Source organism: Pteropus vampyrus, unplaced genomic scaffold (genome assembly GCF_000151845.1).
Source record: "Pteropus vampyrus isolate Shadow unplaced genomic scaffold, Pvam_2.0 Scaffold553, whole genome shotgun sequence".
NCBI classification, from domain to species: Eukaryota; Metazoa; Chordata; class Mammalia; order Chiroptera; family Pteropodidae; genus Pteropus; species Pteropus vampyrus.
The window spans coordinates 806,201-820,637 of record NW_011889334.1 but is presented as its reverse complement, the minus strand read 5'-3'; the positions used below and the strand labels follow the sequence as shown (position 1 = coordinate 820,637).

Below are 14,437 nucleotides of genomic sequence, written 5' to 3'. Positions count from 1 at the left end.
CCCTCCGTCCACCACCGCAGTGACGCCTCTTACGCCAAGTTTTTTGTCTCCTCGCTGCGCCTGCGCACTATTACATTACGACGGAACTAATCTGGCGACGCCTGCGCTTTGACGCATTTAGTGTCGGGGAAGGGAAGTGGTACTACCACAGCCTGCGTCACACCCGGAAGTAGAGAGCCGGAAGTGGGGTTGGACAGGTTATCCCAAGGGGTGGGGAAGCGGAGGCCTAGGACGAGGGGGAAAGAGGAAGTGGAGGATCCTGGCTACTATTCTGAATCCGATACCGATTTTCTTAGACCCTGGAGACACAGAACAAGGGAAGGGTGTCTCATCCCCCTTCATCCCTTCCTCCCTTTCCTCAGCCTTAGCCATGGCCGAGGCAGGGGCCGGGTTGAGTGAGACCGTCACTGAGACAACGGTTACCGTGACAACCGAGCCCGTGAGAAAGGCGGGGGGCGGTGCTGTTTAGGGATCTGGGATATACTGGGAGGGAGGGGATAGGGCTTCGGAGAGTTGCCGGAGGGGCTAGGCTTGAGGATATGGGAGGAGTGGGTTTGAATATCGGAGTTCAGAGAATCGCAAGGTCTTGGGATATTTGGAGTGGCAGAGATGGTGCTGAAGGCTTATCAAGCCACATGTAATAGAGTTAGGACGTAGGCGATGCTGCTTGGGGTAGTGAAGTGTATAATTAATGAAAGAATGGTAACCTGGGGATTAAGGAGCAAGGGAGGTTCTGGGGGCAAATGAAGGGCTGTGTAAGAAAGCATGGTTGGAGGCCAGCTGTAGGGGAATTTGATGGGAAGAGTACTCATCAATAAATATTTGTCGAAGGGGTGAATGTAAAGAAGCAGAGAGAAAGGAAGCAAAAGGATGAAAATAATATTTTGAAAAATCAGATGAGATGTAAATAGAGAAAAAAGCATTTTTGTAAAAACAGGTTGTTTTCAAAAGGAGATGGTTGTATTGAGCTTAATTACACCTGGATTAAGGGAGATTAGAATAATAGTTACCAGAGATTCCATTATGCTAGGGAATAGGTGGATAAGAGGTAGGGCTTGAGGATGAGAGAGGTGAGAATGGAGTTTTCTTTAATGGTAAAAAGAATAGGGGGTTTGGAAAAATAGAGATCATAGATTAGGCATCAAGACTGAGAAAATAATTTTCATGTATTAGTACCCCAAGGAGGAAGACGGAGAAACAGTGAGGGTTATACTTTCCTTTGAAGATTTGCTGGGACATTCCCTAGGTTATGAATTGTGTCTTCTCTGTGTACTAGTGGTAATCAAGAATAGGAAATACTATTTCATGATTCCTCAAGGAGGTCAAAGACCTGTTTAATTTCATCTTTTCCCAGCTCTCAACTCTTCTGGTGTTATGTCTGTGATACTGATTGAACTGGGATAGGGCAGATAGTAGGGCCCTGGATGGGAGTGGGAATGGTCAATAGGAAAGGACTACATAGGTATGCCCATCCCTATTAACCTTCCAGGAGAACCGGAGCCTAACCATCAAACTTCGGAAACGGAAGCCAGAGAAAAAGGTGGAATGGACAAGTGATACTGTGGACAATGAACATATGGGGCGCCGCTCATCAAAATGTGAGTAATTGTTGGCCCACAGTAACCCTGGAGTTCTGGCGCCCATCTTCATACCTTTTACCTTCATCTACATCTTAAGATGCTCACAATGCCTTGGTGGTTCTCTGGCATCAGGGAGAGGAGGTTAAAGTTAGAGGGGAAAGAGGTAGGGAGGGGCTCAAATTGGAATGTGCCAATGCTTGAAGGCAGGAGCTATCAGAGGTGGGAGAAGTGGAGCTTTGGATTCCTGGCTCTCTAAAAAGACAAGGGAATTGAATGTCTGAGTCCCAGAGGGGGGAGCTGGGGAAGCTGGATCCTGCAAGGTAGGAGACAATGGTGGAAGTAGGAATTTTTACTGAGATCCAGTGGGAATGGAACTGACTCTACATCTTATTCTTCCTCCTTTTTAACTGGGCTCCTCCTTCCAAATCCAGGCTGCTGTATTTATGAGAAACCTCGGGCCTTTGGCGAGAGCTCCACAGAGAGCGATGAGGAGGAAGAGGAGGGCTGTGGTCATACACACTGTGTACGGGGCCACCGAAAAGGACGGAGTCGTGCAACCCCAGGACCCAGCCCCACCACCCCTCCCCAGCCTCCTGACCCCTCCCAGCCCCCTCCAGGGCCAATGCAGCACTAAATTCCTCTCTCCCCCACCATTCCTGTGTCTGTCTGGCCCTGAATGTGTTCATGTGGCTTTTTTGGGACTAAACCCATGGTTTGATCCCATCTCCAGCCCCCCTCCTCTCCTCTTCTCTGCCTGATAGAAGGAGAGGAGGGTGGACAGAGATCCTGGAATTCTGACTTGCTGCTATTCTTGAACTCAGGCTTCTGGGTTCCCCCAGCTCTCATTTTTCTTTCCAATACCCATCATCCTGTCCAGGGATCCAGGCATCTTGGTCTCCGTATCTTTCTTTTGTTCTCACTGCCAAACTGGCTGTCCTGGGACCCAGTTATCTTGGCCCCTTGCACTCTCTACTTGAGTCTCAAACATTTAAATTGGGTTTCCAGCAGCCCCAGCTTTTACTGCCAGGGTCCCAGTCAGATTCCAGGCAATCTTGCCTCCGCTATGCTTGTGAATCCTGGTTAGAGCTCTTCCACTGATGTGATTATATAGTCATAACTCTTAGTCCTTGCCTGTGGTATGTGAGGTGTTATGTGAGGGCTCCCGGCCCTCCCCTTCCCCTCCTGCTCACTCCCTTCATGCCTTCAAGAGGAGCTAGGAGAGAGAGGTGTTTGTCATTCTCACCTTTAATGGAAAATGAAAAAAGAAGTAGTCATGTCCACTCTCCTCAGCCTTCTCATGTGATCTAGGATTTCTGACAAAGCTGGCTTCAAGAGTGGTCACTTAGAACCAACTATCTCCTCAGCCTTTGGTCTTCCAGCTTCAGAGACAGATCCAAATTCATCCCAGGGGCCGGGTCCCTGGGAGAGGAAGGAAAGGGAGCAAAGAGATGGGGGTACATCCCCTACACTATATTCTTACCCCTTCCTTCCTAGGCTTTGATGTCCCTGCCAGTCCAGATGTCCAGCTCTCTTGGCCCTCTCCACCCCTTACTGGGATCTGAATATCATTTTTCAGGTTTCTTGCCATGCACAGTTGCAGAGATTGGTCAAATCCATACCACCTTGGAGATCTCATTTATTGCCACAGATGTACAAAATAAATAACCCAACATCACAAAACGTGTTAAATACGGGCCCATTTATACATATGGGGAAAGATGTGAGACTATACACAAGGATGAATTTGGGGTGCCTGGGCCCAGGTTGAGAAAAGGTAGCACCACTGGTTCCTTACTGTGAGTATGTGCAGCAGGTAGTTTAAAGAAAGTTCTTAATGGGAAAAGACTGTGAACATGGAAAGCAGTCACAGTGGGGTAGGATCCTCATTCCTCCAAAACAAAAAACAAAAATGATATTAACTTTCTTAGAGAGCCCCAAGGCCCAGGCCAGAGTCAGGCCTCTTGTTTTTTAGGAGGAGGGCCTTGTTTCTCCAGCAACATGAGAGTGGACAGGGCCAAAAGCCCTGTGGGGAAGGCTCTGGACCCTTCTTTGAGACTAGGAGAAGCAGAGTAGGAGGTAAATATTTGACTAGCAGGGACTCTGTGTAGTATACATGGGCAATTTGCCAATTCCAGTGGGGCACAGCCTGTTTTCCAACTCAGACCTGGAACAGTTAGGAGGTTCTGGGGTAGCTGGGGAGCAGCTCCCAAGAGGGAGGAGCCGGAATGGATTCGGCTTTGGGAGTGGATGTGGAAACTGGAGGCCAGTTGCGGTCTTCCTATTTGGGAGGAAAGAGACAATGTAGGTGGGTGGGGTGTACTTATCAATGCTCTGGCTGCTGGCTTGTACATGATCCCTGGAATGAGTAGGGATTTCCGATACCAAAAGGAAGCAGCCTCACTGTGAGCCAAACGAGAAAGTTGTAGGCAATGTTCTCAGCCTTCGGCTGGCACGATGCGCAGCCGGGCACGGGGGTCTCGGATGCAGAGCAGCGGGAAGACGCGCTCCCCCAGGGGACCAGGCGCCTGGAAGGCGAAGAGCAGGTCAAGCGAGTGGCCATCGTAGAAAGCCACTCGGCCTCGCTCCCAGTCCAAGTCCACGCGAATCCGCCGTGGTGGGGGCCCGGCGCCCCCCAGCGGGGTGAGTTCTGGTGCCGTGAGTGCCCACAAGCGGCCGCCGCGGCCCTCCAAGGCCCACACGGCGCCCGCGGGGCACAGCCCTACACGGCCCTTGCGTCGCACGGACTCTCCAGCCGCGCCCAAGGCATAGTGACTCTCCCAGTCGTCCTCATTCTCAGAAGAGTCTCCGCAGGAGGCAGCACCCACAGTCTCCACCTCCCAGCAGTGGCGGCCAGCCCGGAAGCCCTGTGCGCCCAGCACAGCTGGGAGCTGATCGAAGCGATCTGGGCTGTCAGAGGGCACAGGTGTCTCTGGTGGGGCCAGTCGGACGCTGCGGCAGTCGGCAGAGATGAGCAGGCGGGGGTGTGCGGTGCCAGGGTCCAGGGTTAGGTCGGCTGAGGAGAGCAAGACAGAGAGAACCTAGTGAGGGGTTTTGGAGTCACAGGTAGGCTAGGACAGAGAATATGCAGCATAGGGCACTTCAGAGGCTGGAAAGGGCAGTGAGACCAAAGGAAATGAAGGCATATGAAGGGTAGGCCTGAGCAAGACCCACCCTGTGCACTAAAGTGCCACTTACTTCTGAAGAGTTGGACTTGGAAAAGGACTGGCTGGCCCAGAGCAGTGGGTACAGCCTGGAGATCAAAGGAGATTGCCTGGTTTGTGGGGTTGGGGAACACTAAGGCAGATTGGATGTAGAGGGAGGAGTGAGAACTGATACCTCAATCTGTAGTATCTGGGGTGGGGCATGGGAGCTGGGTCAGCAGGATGGGGAAGGTGGATCTAAACAGAAAGACTGATACCAGACAGGAACCCCAAGTGTCAGAGGGGAGGAGCACAGGGAGGAATCCTAGGTATCCTGAGAAACCAGCCCACTCACAGGAATAGCTTGAGAGAGGACAGGCCTATTTCTATAGGTAGAGTGGGGCAGAATTGGAGAGAAGGTGATGATAGCCAAAGGAACCAGAAAGAAAAAAATTGGCCTTGTATATATGGGGTACTTTGTGTGTATGGGGTACCCTGAGGAAAGATTTCTGGATTAGGGGTGCTAGAAGCAATCTGAGTTGAGTGGGATGGTGGGTGACCAAGAAGGTGGAACATCTCTAGACAGTTTAAAGAAGGGTGGATAACAGCCTTGGGAGTGATTGGGAAAGGAACTCCCCAGAAGATGCAGAGAAGGCCCAGAGTCCCAGGGACAAGGAGATGCAGAACTCCTTAGATCCTTCTGGAGGGGAGTGACGAAAAGTGGTGAAAGCAGAGATTCCCAAGACCTCCAGGGGTCTGTTTTGTGAGAGTATGAAAAGGTAAGAGGGGAGAAGGGTGGAATATGAGGAATTGAGGATAAGCATTCTTATGCGTTGAATTCTATTTTCTCTCAAAAAGATACGTTGAAGTACCCCAATACCTCAGAATGTGACCTTATTGGGAAATAGTCTTTACAAAGGTAATCAAGTAAAAATGAGGTCATTAGTGTGGGCTCTAGTCCAATATGACTGGTGTCCTTATAAAAAGGGGAAATTTGGACCTAGACACATGTGCAGAAAGAATATGATGTGAAGACTCATGGAGAATACCAAGTACAGGCCAAGGAACGTCAGAAGCTACCAGAAGCTAGGAGAAAGTCATGAAACAGATTCTCAGCCCTCAGAAGGAACCAAAACTGCCAACATCTTGACTTCTACTTCCAGAACTGTGGGACAAAAAAAAAAAATTTCTGTTGTGATGCTTTGCTGCAGCATTCCTAGGAAACTAATATGGACATCAAAAAGGATGTGATTATATTTGAGAAAGAAAAGGGAGCAAGCCTAAAACACTCTCATTCAGTCCCCTCCTTTCTGCCCTCCTTACCTGTCAGTCTGTGAAGCATATTTTTGACCACTGGGTAATCTTCAGGGAGATCGTCCTCTGAATTCGATGACTTGGGTGTTGGGGCATCCAATCTGGACAGATGAGGGAGCAGAGTCAGGAAATCAGTAAATACCCTATGCCCTGTGATGTCCCCTCTCCTACCCCAGTCACATCTCTGAAGCAGGAAGGGGTAAAGCCACAGCCAGAAAACTTGTCTGTGAGTGGGTACAAAGATGTGAGCCAGTGAGAAGGTGATGGATATAGCGGCTTGTAGTGGAAAGGAAGGAATAGTAAAAATGGAACTCACCTTTTCCATGTCTTCTTCATATCCTGGGGTGGGCAGAAGAAAACATGGATGTAACCTCTGAGCTTCATACTGTGGGGACGAGCCCTCCCCTTCCCATTCAGGTAATCTGGGTCTGAGTTAATTAGCCCCCTCCTCCATCTCTCAGCATTAGCTCCTCTTTATCCTCTGTGCTCTCTATTCCTCTCAGTCTCCTCATCTTTTCATGCCACTTCCTCTCACTCCATCGGCCCTTTCATTTCATTCTCCTAACTCCACCAGGCGCTGTCCTTTCCTTCCTCATTATCCACAGGATCTCAGTTCCCAGCCTCATTCCTTGGCATTTCTTGACCCCGAGTCCTTACCTTTCTCTGCTGCCCCCACAACCCCATTCTCTGTCTCAGTGACCCCTATCCTTATCCACCTTCCTGAGGGTGTTTCCCAAATAAACATCCCCTTCCCCTTTCATCACAAGTACTCAGAGCCCTTGGGCTAAGGGTTGGTATATAAAAGCCTTATAATAATGCTGCTTCACCTTTTGCCTTAAAAGCCCAGTGGCGTTTATTGAGCCCTACCCTGGTCAAGGAGGCAGCTGGGCTTGGATGAGTCCCAGGAAGCTTAACAGATCTGCAGGGTACCCTGGGAGCCAGGAGATGCTCCCCCTCCATGTAGGAGGATTCCTTTTTCTCCCTTCCCTGTCCAGCGGGGATTGACTGGAGCAGACCAGTATGGTGGTGAAGGGGAAAGAGGAAAGGCAATTTGTCTAATTATGCCAATTATACTTAGATTAATTGTGTTTATGTAGACTTCAAAGGGAGGTAACCAAGACCCCAGACGGCATGGCTGCTGGGGAGAAGCCAGTCAGGAATCCATGATGCATGGGGGTACGACAATGGAATGGAATTGGTTGATGGCCAAGGATTTGAGGCCCAAGAAGGATGCAGGCGGGTTTGGTGGGTGCTAAGGCTGAGAAGGAGAGGAGAGCGAGAGGCCCCAGGGACTATATATACTCCAGGACTTCACCTCCACCTCTCTCCGGCCCTGCCTCATCGCTGTCTCAGGCCCCAAGAGGAGCCCAGGACAACAATAACAACATTCAGCTCTAGGGCCAGAGCCCAGGGACCAACCCCGCTTTTTAGATCTGCTACCCTCTCCCTTCCTCTCCCCTTTAGACAGCCCCCTCCTTATGCGCCACTCCACTACAGATTTTTCTCCTCTCTCCCTCGGGCTTCCCCGCCCCCTCGCCCCCATGCTAGTTCTGATCTCCCCCACCATCCTCATAGGTCCCCACTTTCCCTCACACCAGTCATCTTCTCCTTCCCCTCGGTTCTTCTCCTCCTGGAGCTTAACGACACCCCTCCCTATACTCCCGCAGAGACTGCGCTCTTCGCAAAGTCTCCAAAGGGCCCTCACACTGTCCAGTGCCCAAACCCCGTCTCTGCTCCAAGCTCTCTCACAGGACTCAGGCATCTGTCCAGCTCCACCCCTCTGGGCAAAGCGTCAACTCCTTCCCACTGTCCTTCTCGGCACTTTTCACTTCACTTTGAGCACTCGGGGTCAGCCCCCGCTCCCCAAGCCCCACTGCCGCTGCCCGCCACCCACCCCACTTTCTTTGCTTTTCTCTCCTCAATTCCATCCTTTGCCCCAACTGCCATAAGGGCCCTGGCTCAGGAGGTACCATTTCTCGCTTCTCCAGGGAACCCATGAATCTCCCCGGTCCACCAACAGCTGCGGACCCGTGAAGCACACCCCGGCCTCACCTCTCCTAGCGGGTCCAGGCTGCCCATGGTAGGAATGCGGCCCCCTCGGCGTCTCCCAGTGCGGGCCCCTGGTTCAGCCAGCTTCTCTCGCAGCCCGCGGCTGATCCGCACCTCCACCGCCAGCCGCACGTTAGACCTCAGGCTGCGGCGGGGGCACGGCAGGCCGCAGCAGGGGCAAGCGGTGGGGGACGCCTCGGTGCCGGTCTTCGGCGGGGTCCCCCAGCGGCGGGCCAGGCACGCGCGGCAGAAGCTGTGCTCACACGCCAGGAGCACTGGGTCCTCAAAGGGCCCCCCGCATAGCGGGCACGTCGCCAGCTGCTCCAGACGCTCCACCAACCCCGGGCCCAGCTCAGTCGCTTCCATGGGAAGCCAGCGTCTAGGCGCCGTTTCTTCCGCGACCACCGCGACCGCCTTCGAGCGCGCAGAGTTGCTGCTTGCTGAGTTGAAGCCCCTCTCTCCGTCTTCCGCATTAACTTTCTGACACTTTTCTGCCCCTTTCCTGGAATTGCCTATCTTGTCAACCAGTCTCAGTCTCTGCCAATCGCCCCACCACGTCAGGCTTTATAGGGAGGAGGAGGCCCCTGTGAGAGGTAAACATCAGGCCTTGCGTAACACCTCATCTGGTTCTCCCGCGTCTGGAGTAAGGTTTGGGGGAGGAGGGAGGGAGGAAAAGGACATCTAGGTCCTTGAGCCAGAGCGGTGGTCACTAGGAGACGCGGGGCAAGGTAGCCATGTGTGGGGAGAGTAGCCCCGTCACCCCCTGAAGAGCCGGAATGTTATCTCCCCCCTTGGCCTGTGGTGTGCCAGGTGGGCAGGGTGCCCAGGCTCACTTTTGGCATGTGCGCCCACATCGCCAGAGTGTGAGTCATTCCAGGTGGCTGGCACACCTACATCTGGGGGCTGGGGCCGGAAGCACGGATCCTGGTTTATGTGGCTTTGGCAGGCCTCTGAGTGTTGGTGTGTGGCTGTCATTCCAGATGCCTGTCTCTTTCCACCTTCCTGCCTTACCTATTAAGGGCTTAAGGATCCTCTGAAGCTTTGGGGTAAGGAGTGGGGAGCAGGCACCCACAATCCTGCCTCAAGGATTTGAACTCAGCTCTACCTCTGGCTGGCTCCCAGGGCCTCTCTTGTTACTTTCTTCCTATGTCCCTCTAGTTCTTTCTCTCTATTTTCCCCTGCGTATGTTTTTATTTTCACTTTTCTCTCCTTTGGCATATACCCACGGGTTATCTACTTCAACTCTTTCGGTAAACTGAGGCCCAGAGAACTGGCATTGCCAAGGTCACACATCAAGGGAATGACCAGAAAAGCGGAGCCCTACCCAGGAGCCCTTCTAATTTGTACCCTTGCTGTGACTCCACCCCACCTCTTTTTTTTTTTTTAAATTTCAGATCCCTAGAATTCTCTTCTGCTTTCTGATTTTTCTTCTTGATCTTTCCTTGTGCCCTCTTTCCTCACCTCCATCTACCCTGTCTCCTCTCTCCTTCCCTCTCCTCTTCCCTCCTCTCCTCTCTTCCTCCCTGCTCCCTCTTCTTTCTAGCTCTTCTACCTCTCTCAAACTAGGCCTGTCTGTCTGGATATCCTTGGGGGTTTGTGAGTAAGTAAACATCCAGATGTCTACAATTATGATCACAAACACTGTTGTGCAAACATGCGTGTGCATCCATCAATGTCCAAATGCCCAAAAGTACTCAGACATTCATATTATGCAAACATCACAGAGATGCCCCAATACTCTCATATACAATGACTATCATAGGGACAAACATCCAGTATTATTTAGGGACAGATAGACAAACTCAAAGAAAACATGCAAAGAGATACTCTGTCATTAGTTTTATTGTCAATAAGAACAACAGTACAACAGCAGTATGTCTTTATGGAACAGCAGCACTATATTACACTTCTCCTCCAAGCATCCTTCTCCCCCTTCCATACTTATCAGGGAGACATTCAAATACTATCCCCTAATAAACAAACTAACAAATAGACACATGTACACTCATCTTGAAACAAACCTCCAAGCACAATGCTCATATAACGCACAGCTGCCCAAGTAAAAGACTACAAATACAACCAAAACCTGTTTTGTAAAAGATAGGCTTCTATGTTATGTTAGGTAGAATAATAGTCTCCCCAAAGATGTCCATATCCTAATTTCTGGAATATATGAATATGTAATCTTATAAGGCAAAGGGGAATTAAGTTTGCCGATGGAATTAAGGTTGCTAATTAGCTGAGTTTAAAGTAGGGAAATTATTCCAGATTATCCAAGTGAGGATAGTATAATCACAAGAGTGCTTAAAAGTGAAAGACGAAAGCAGAAGAGGACAACCAGATAAATAGAAACATGTGAAGTACTTGGCAGATATTGCTGGCTTTGAAGACTGAGGAAGGGAATGTGAGCAAAGGAAGTGGGCAGCCTCTAGAAGCTGTAAAAAGTAAAGGAACGGATTCTCTATTAGAGCCTCCAGAAGGAACTCAGCCCTGCTGATATCTTGATTTTAGACCAGTAAGACTCATTTCAGACTTCTGACCTCCAGAACTGTAAGAAATGTGCGTTGCTTCACACATTTCAAACCTAAGTTTGTGATAATTTGGGACAGCAGTAAATAAGAAACTAATACACAGGCTTTCCCTTCTCCCTCAGTCTCTGGCTCTTTGGAACTATCCGCACTTGTCTCTGTTTGTCCCTTCCAATTTGTCTGGATTTCTCTGAATTTCTTTGCCTCTCTGGGTCTTCTCTATCTTCTTTTGTCTCTTTTGTATTGCTTTATTTTCTTGGCTCCACCTCCAGACAAAGGCCTACAAGACATTAGGTTCTTTCTGGATCTGGGTCTAGAGTATTGCAGAAATGCCTCTGGGTCTCTTCAATTGTCATCAATCCAAGGGTCTTGCTATGGCCCTCAAGGTCTTGTCAGTGGTTCTTATCCTTGGTTGCACATTAGAATTGTCTGGGGGAACACTTAAACTCCCAATGCCCAGGAGACACCTCAGATCAATTAAATAGAATCTCTGGGGACGCATCCCAGGCAACAGGAGTTTTAAAAGCTCTCCAATGTCTACCTAAGGGGAACCCACTGTCTTACATAACGAGGTATACAAGTAGACCTGCCCCTTCCCATTTCACTCCTATGCTTTAGCCATAGTGCTTTATATTTTATGTTCCTTGAGCATGCCAAGGCTGATATTGCTGTGGGGCCGTCACGCTCACTGTTCCTTCTGCTCTTCCTGCCCCTCTCCCTCCAGAGCTTTACATGGCTGTCTCCATCTTCTCATTCAACTCAAAGGTAACATATTCGGAGAGGATTTCTTTCATCATCATACCTCAAGTAGTTTCCTTTATTACTATCTGAAATGATCTCTTTATCTGTTTTGATCTGTTTCTATCCAATAGAAGGAAACTCTATAGGAAAAAGAACCTAGCCTTCATGTTCACTGCTGCTTTCCCTGAACCTGGAAAACTGCCTAGCACACAGTAGGTCTGAATAAATATATACCCAGTCATTAAATCGCCCATCACCACATGGGCAAAGTGAAAAGCTCCTTTGCTTGACTCTGCTTAGACCTTCTAGATGCCAGACAAAGATATTCTTACCCTTCTCAATCAATAGTCATTCCTCACTCACAGATGCCAGACGCAGTTCTGGAATATGCTTGTGTGATATGAGACATGACATTTAGTCTGATTAAAGAGCTCATAGTTTAGTTGTCATTTGCCTTCTAAAACTAGGTGATGATGATTCCTACTAACGATGCTTCAGCTCAGCCTTTATGCCATGGTTACTAGAGTTCACACCTGATGATTCTAGGACATGTAGTACAGAGAAAAGACATCTGGAGACAGATGCTGCCAGCAAATGTCTCACTTCTCAAAACTTTCTCCTCTGCTCTCCAGAATCCCTAACAATGCTATACTTGATCTTCTAATCCCCTTTGGATTCATTCTCTCTCCAGAGAGCATGATGGGTGGAGGAGATTTTTGGTGTGTGTTGGCTTGGCTTGGTTTGCTTCAGTTGACCTTGACTGGATCCTGCCTCTCTGTTAGCACCATATCTTTTTAATAGCTATGCCTCCCACATATCTATTACCACTCCTTACCAACACCTTCCTGGATATCTACTGGTGGTGTTGTAGAATGTTGTAGCTCCATACCCATGCATGGCCCTGGGGAATGCTAGAGGTGGGATAGGCCTTAGCCCTTTCTCTCCTTTCTTTTTCTACTCTCTTTTTGTTTATTCTTCAGTCTATCTCCCCTCCAGATCAGTAACATCTCCATCCTTTTGAAGAGTCCACACATCTTTAGGAGACTTCAAGGGGGAGAGATAGTTACAAAGAGCTGTATGGGAGAATGATGAGAAGACAGTCATGGTCCCCACCCTTAGGGAATGTGATAAGGCAGGTAAAGTGTATCCATCATCAACCAAAATCTGTCATTACCAAATTGTAAAGATGCTAAAGTGAGAAGAGGGGAGAAGAGGATGTTGAGAGGATTCTGTTGAAAGATTAAAGAATGCATGGGAATTACTTCAGGAAGTCTTCCTAGAGGAGATGACTTGTAAATGAAGGGTGGGTTGGGTTGAGTGAAAGAGATTAAAAAAAAAAAAAAAAAGTCTGAACAAGGAATTTGAAGCATCTTTGGGGAGAAAACTGGAAGAGGGGAGAAAAAGGTGAGATGGGTAAGAAGCACAAATGAAGGAGACCAAATTCTTTCTCAATTCCCACTTACTATGCCCCTTTCTAAAGATTTTCTTCAATCTTGATTGCTTCTATAATGACTTTTTTTTTTTTTAAACAAAGTCTCTGTTGTTTACAATGTGCTTTAACATAACTGGAAGTTCTATTAGAGCAGGGCAGCTTTCCTAAACTCTGATTCAAACAGCCCCTGATGGAAAGGGAAGCTTCAGGAGGGGTGGACTTGAGGTAAAGATAGAAGACTGACATTCAGCCAGATTAAGCAGAGTCCTGATGCTAAAAGACTTGACCCAGGTCATAAGAATGTCATCCTCACAGCCTGGTCTCTTGTTAACTCTATAACAGCCATGGGGCAAAGAGACCAGTCATTTATAGTGAGGACTCTGGGATTCTAGCATGGTAAGGGATTTGCCTAGTCTCAAACAGCAGGTTAGAGGCAAAGCCAGAGCTAAAATTCAGATCTACTGCTTCCAGATTTGGTGCTCTTTCTCTTAAACATAAAATCCTCTCTTCTGAGACTTTACTTTCTCTTTTCTCTTGCCCCTCCTGGAAACCTCCTTCATCCTTCTCTCTTTAAAGCCCTGCCGAGGGCTTACAGTTCTCTTTCTTTCTGACAAGCTCTCATTAATGATTTTTCTTTATCCATTCTTTAAATTCTCCTTTAAACATTCACTAATCATTCTTCTCTTCTTAATGTTCCCTAGGCCTTCTAATTCCTCACCCGCTTAGCAGTGTTTCTTTAAGAGCCATGCAGACTTTCATTTAATCACTCAACAACTATTTACTAAGGACCTACTATGTGTCAAGCACTATTCTAGGAGTTAGGGTACAGTGATGAAAAAGCTAGCCATCGTCCCTTATCCTCTGGCAATTAGATTTTATTGGGAAAGACTAACAATAAGCAAGTAAACAAATAAATTAACAAGATAATTATAGATGTGACAAGTGCTTTGAAGAGTATGAAGGGAGTAATGTAAGAAGAATTAACTGGAGGTGTGTACTACATTTAATAAGATGTTAGAAAAAGCTTCTCTGAGGAGGTAACATTTGAGCTGAGTCCTGACTGATGAGAGGGAGCCAGGAGTGAGAAGAATTGAGGGAGAGTTTTCCAGACAGTAGGAACAGCAGGTGCAAAGACCCTGAAATGGGAAAGATTTTGATAAAGAACAAGGTGTAATGAGAATGGTTTGATATGAGATTGGAGAGGTACTAAGGGCCAGGCTGTGTAGGCCCTTAAGAACCAGGATAAGGAGTTGAATTTGGTTTGAAGAACGGTAGAATACCACTGAAAGGCTTAAGTGGGGAATTTACATGGTCCAATTTATGTATTTAGACACTCACTTTGTTCTTTGTCCTTTTCTCTCCATTTCCTTTTCTAACTCTCATCTTCCTTTGTATATTTACATTTAAAATGAGCATCCCATTTCCATTCTCCCCGTGGGGGAGAATGAGTCTTCCAAACAAATGATGTATTAACTTGAGCATCAAATGTAGCTATAGCGATTCTGGTTCCCATCTCTATTATAGAGAGTTAAAAGAATCATAGATTTGTAGAATATTAGAGTTGAAAGGGACATTAATGACATGTAATCTAACCCTTACATATGGATAAGAAAATTGAGGTCCTGAGGGGTGATCTAGCTTATGAAGATAACT

General features: G+C 48.2%; 2 protein-coding genes across 3 annotated transcripts; one reads left to right on the top strand and one right to left on the bottom strand.

The window, feature by feature from the left end:
• The first annotated feature begins 164 nt into the window (after window positions 1-164).
• Window positions 165-3,269, top strand: PPP1R11 (protein phosphatase 1 regulatory inhibitor subunit 11). 2 transcript variants are annotated; one of them, XM_011384000.2, is made up of 3 exons: window positions 165-439; window positions 1,490-1,598; window positions 2,012-3,269. In XM_011384000.2, the coding sequence occupies exons 1-3, from the start codon at window positions 371-373 to the stop codon at window positions 2,212-2,214; spliced, it is 381 nt and encodes a 126-aa protein (XP_011382302.1). In that variant the 5' UTR covers window positions 165-370; the 3' UTR covers window positions 2,215-3,269. The 2 variants fall into 2 exon arrangements, with proteins under 2 accessions (XP_011382302.1, XP_023381169.1); XM_023525401.1 differs by lacking the exon at window positions 165-439 and adding an exon at window positions 490-702.
• A 609-nt stretch (window positions 3,270-3,878) lies between these two features.
• Window positions 3,879-11,408, bottom strand: RNF39 (ring finger protein 39). Its single transcript, XM_011384020.2, has 5 exons — window positions 11,344-11,408; window positions 8,087-8,645; window positions 6,351-6,373; window positions 6,044-6,135; window positions 3,879-4,593 (listed from the first exon to the last, which is right to left on the bottom strand). The coding sequence occupies exons 1-5, from the start codon at window positions 11,406-11,408 to the stop codon at window positions 4,016-4,018; spliced, it is 1,317 nt and encodes a 438-aa protein (XP_011382322.1). The 3' UTR covers window positions 3,879-4,015.
• Window positions 11,409-14,437: the final 3,029 nt, after the last annotated feature.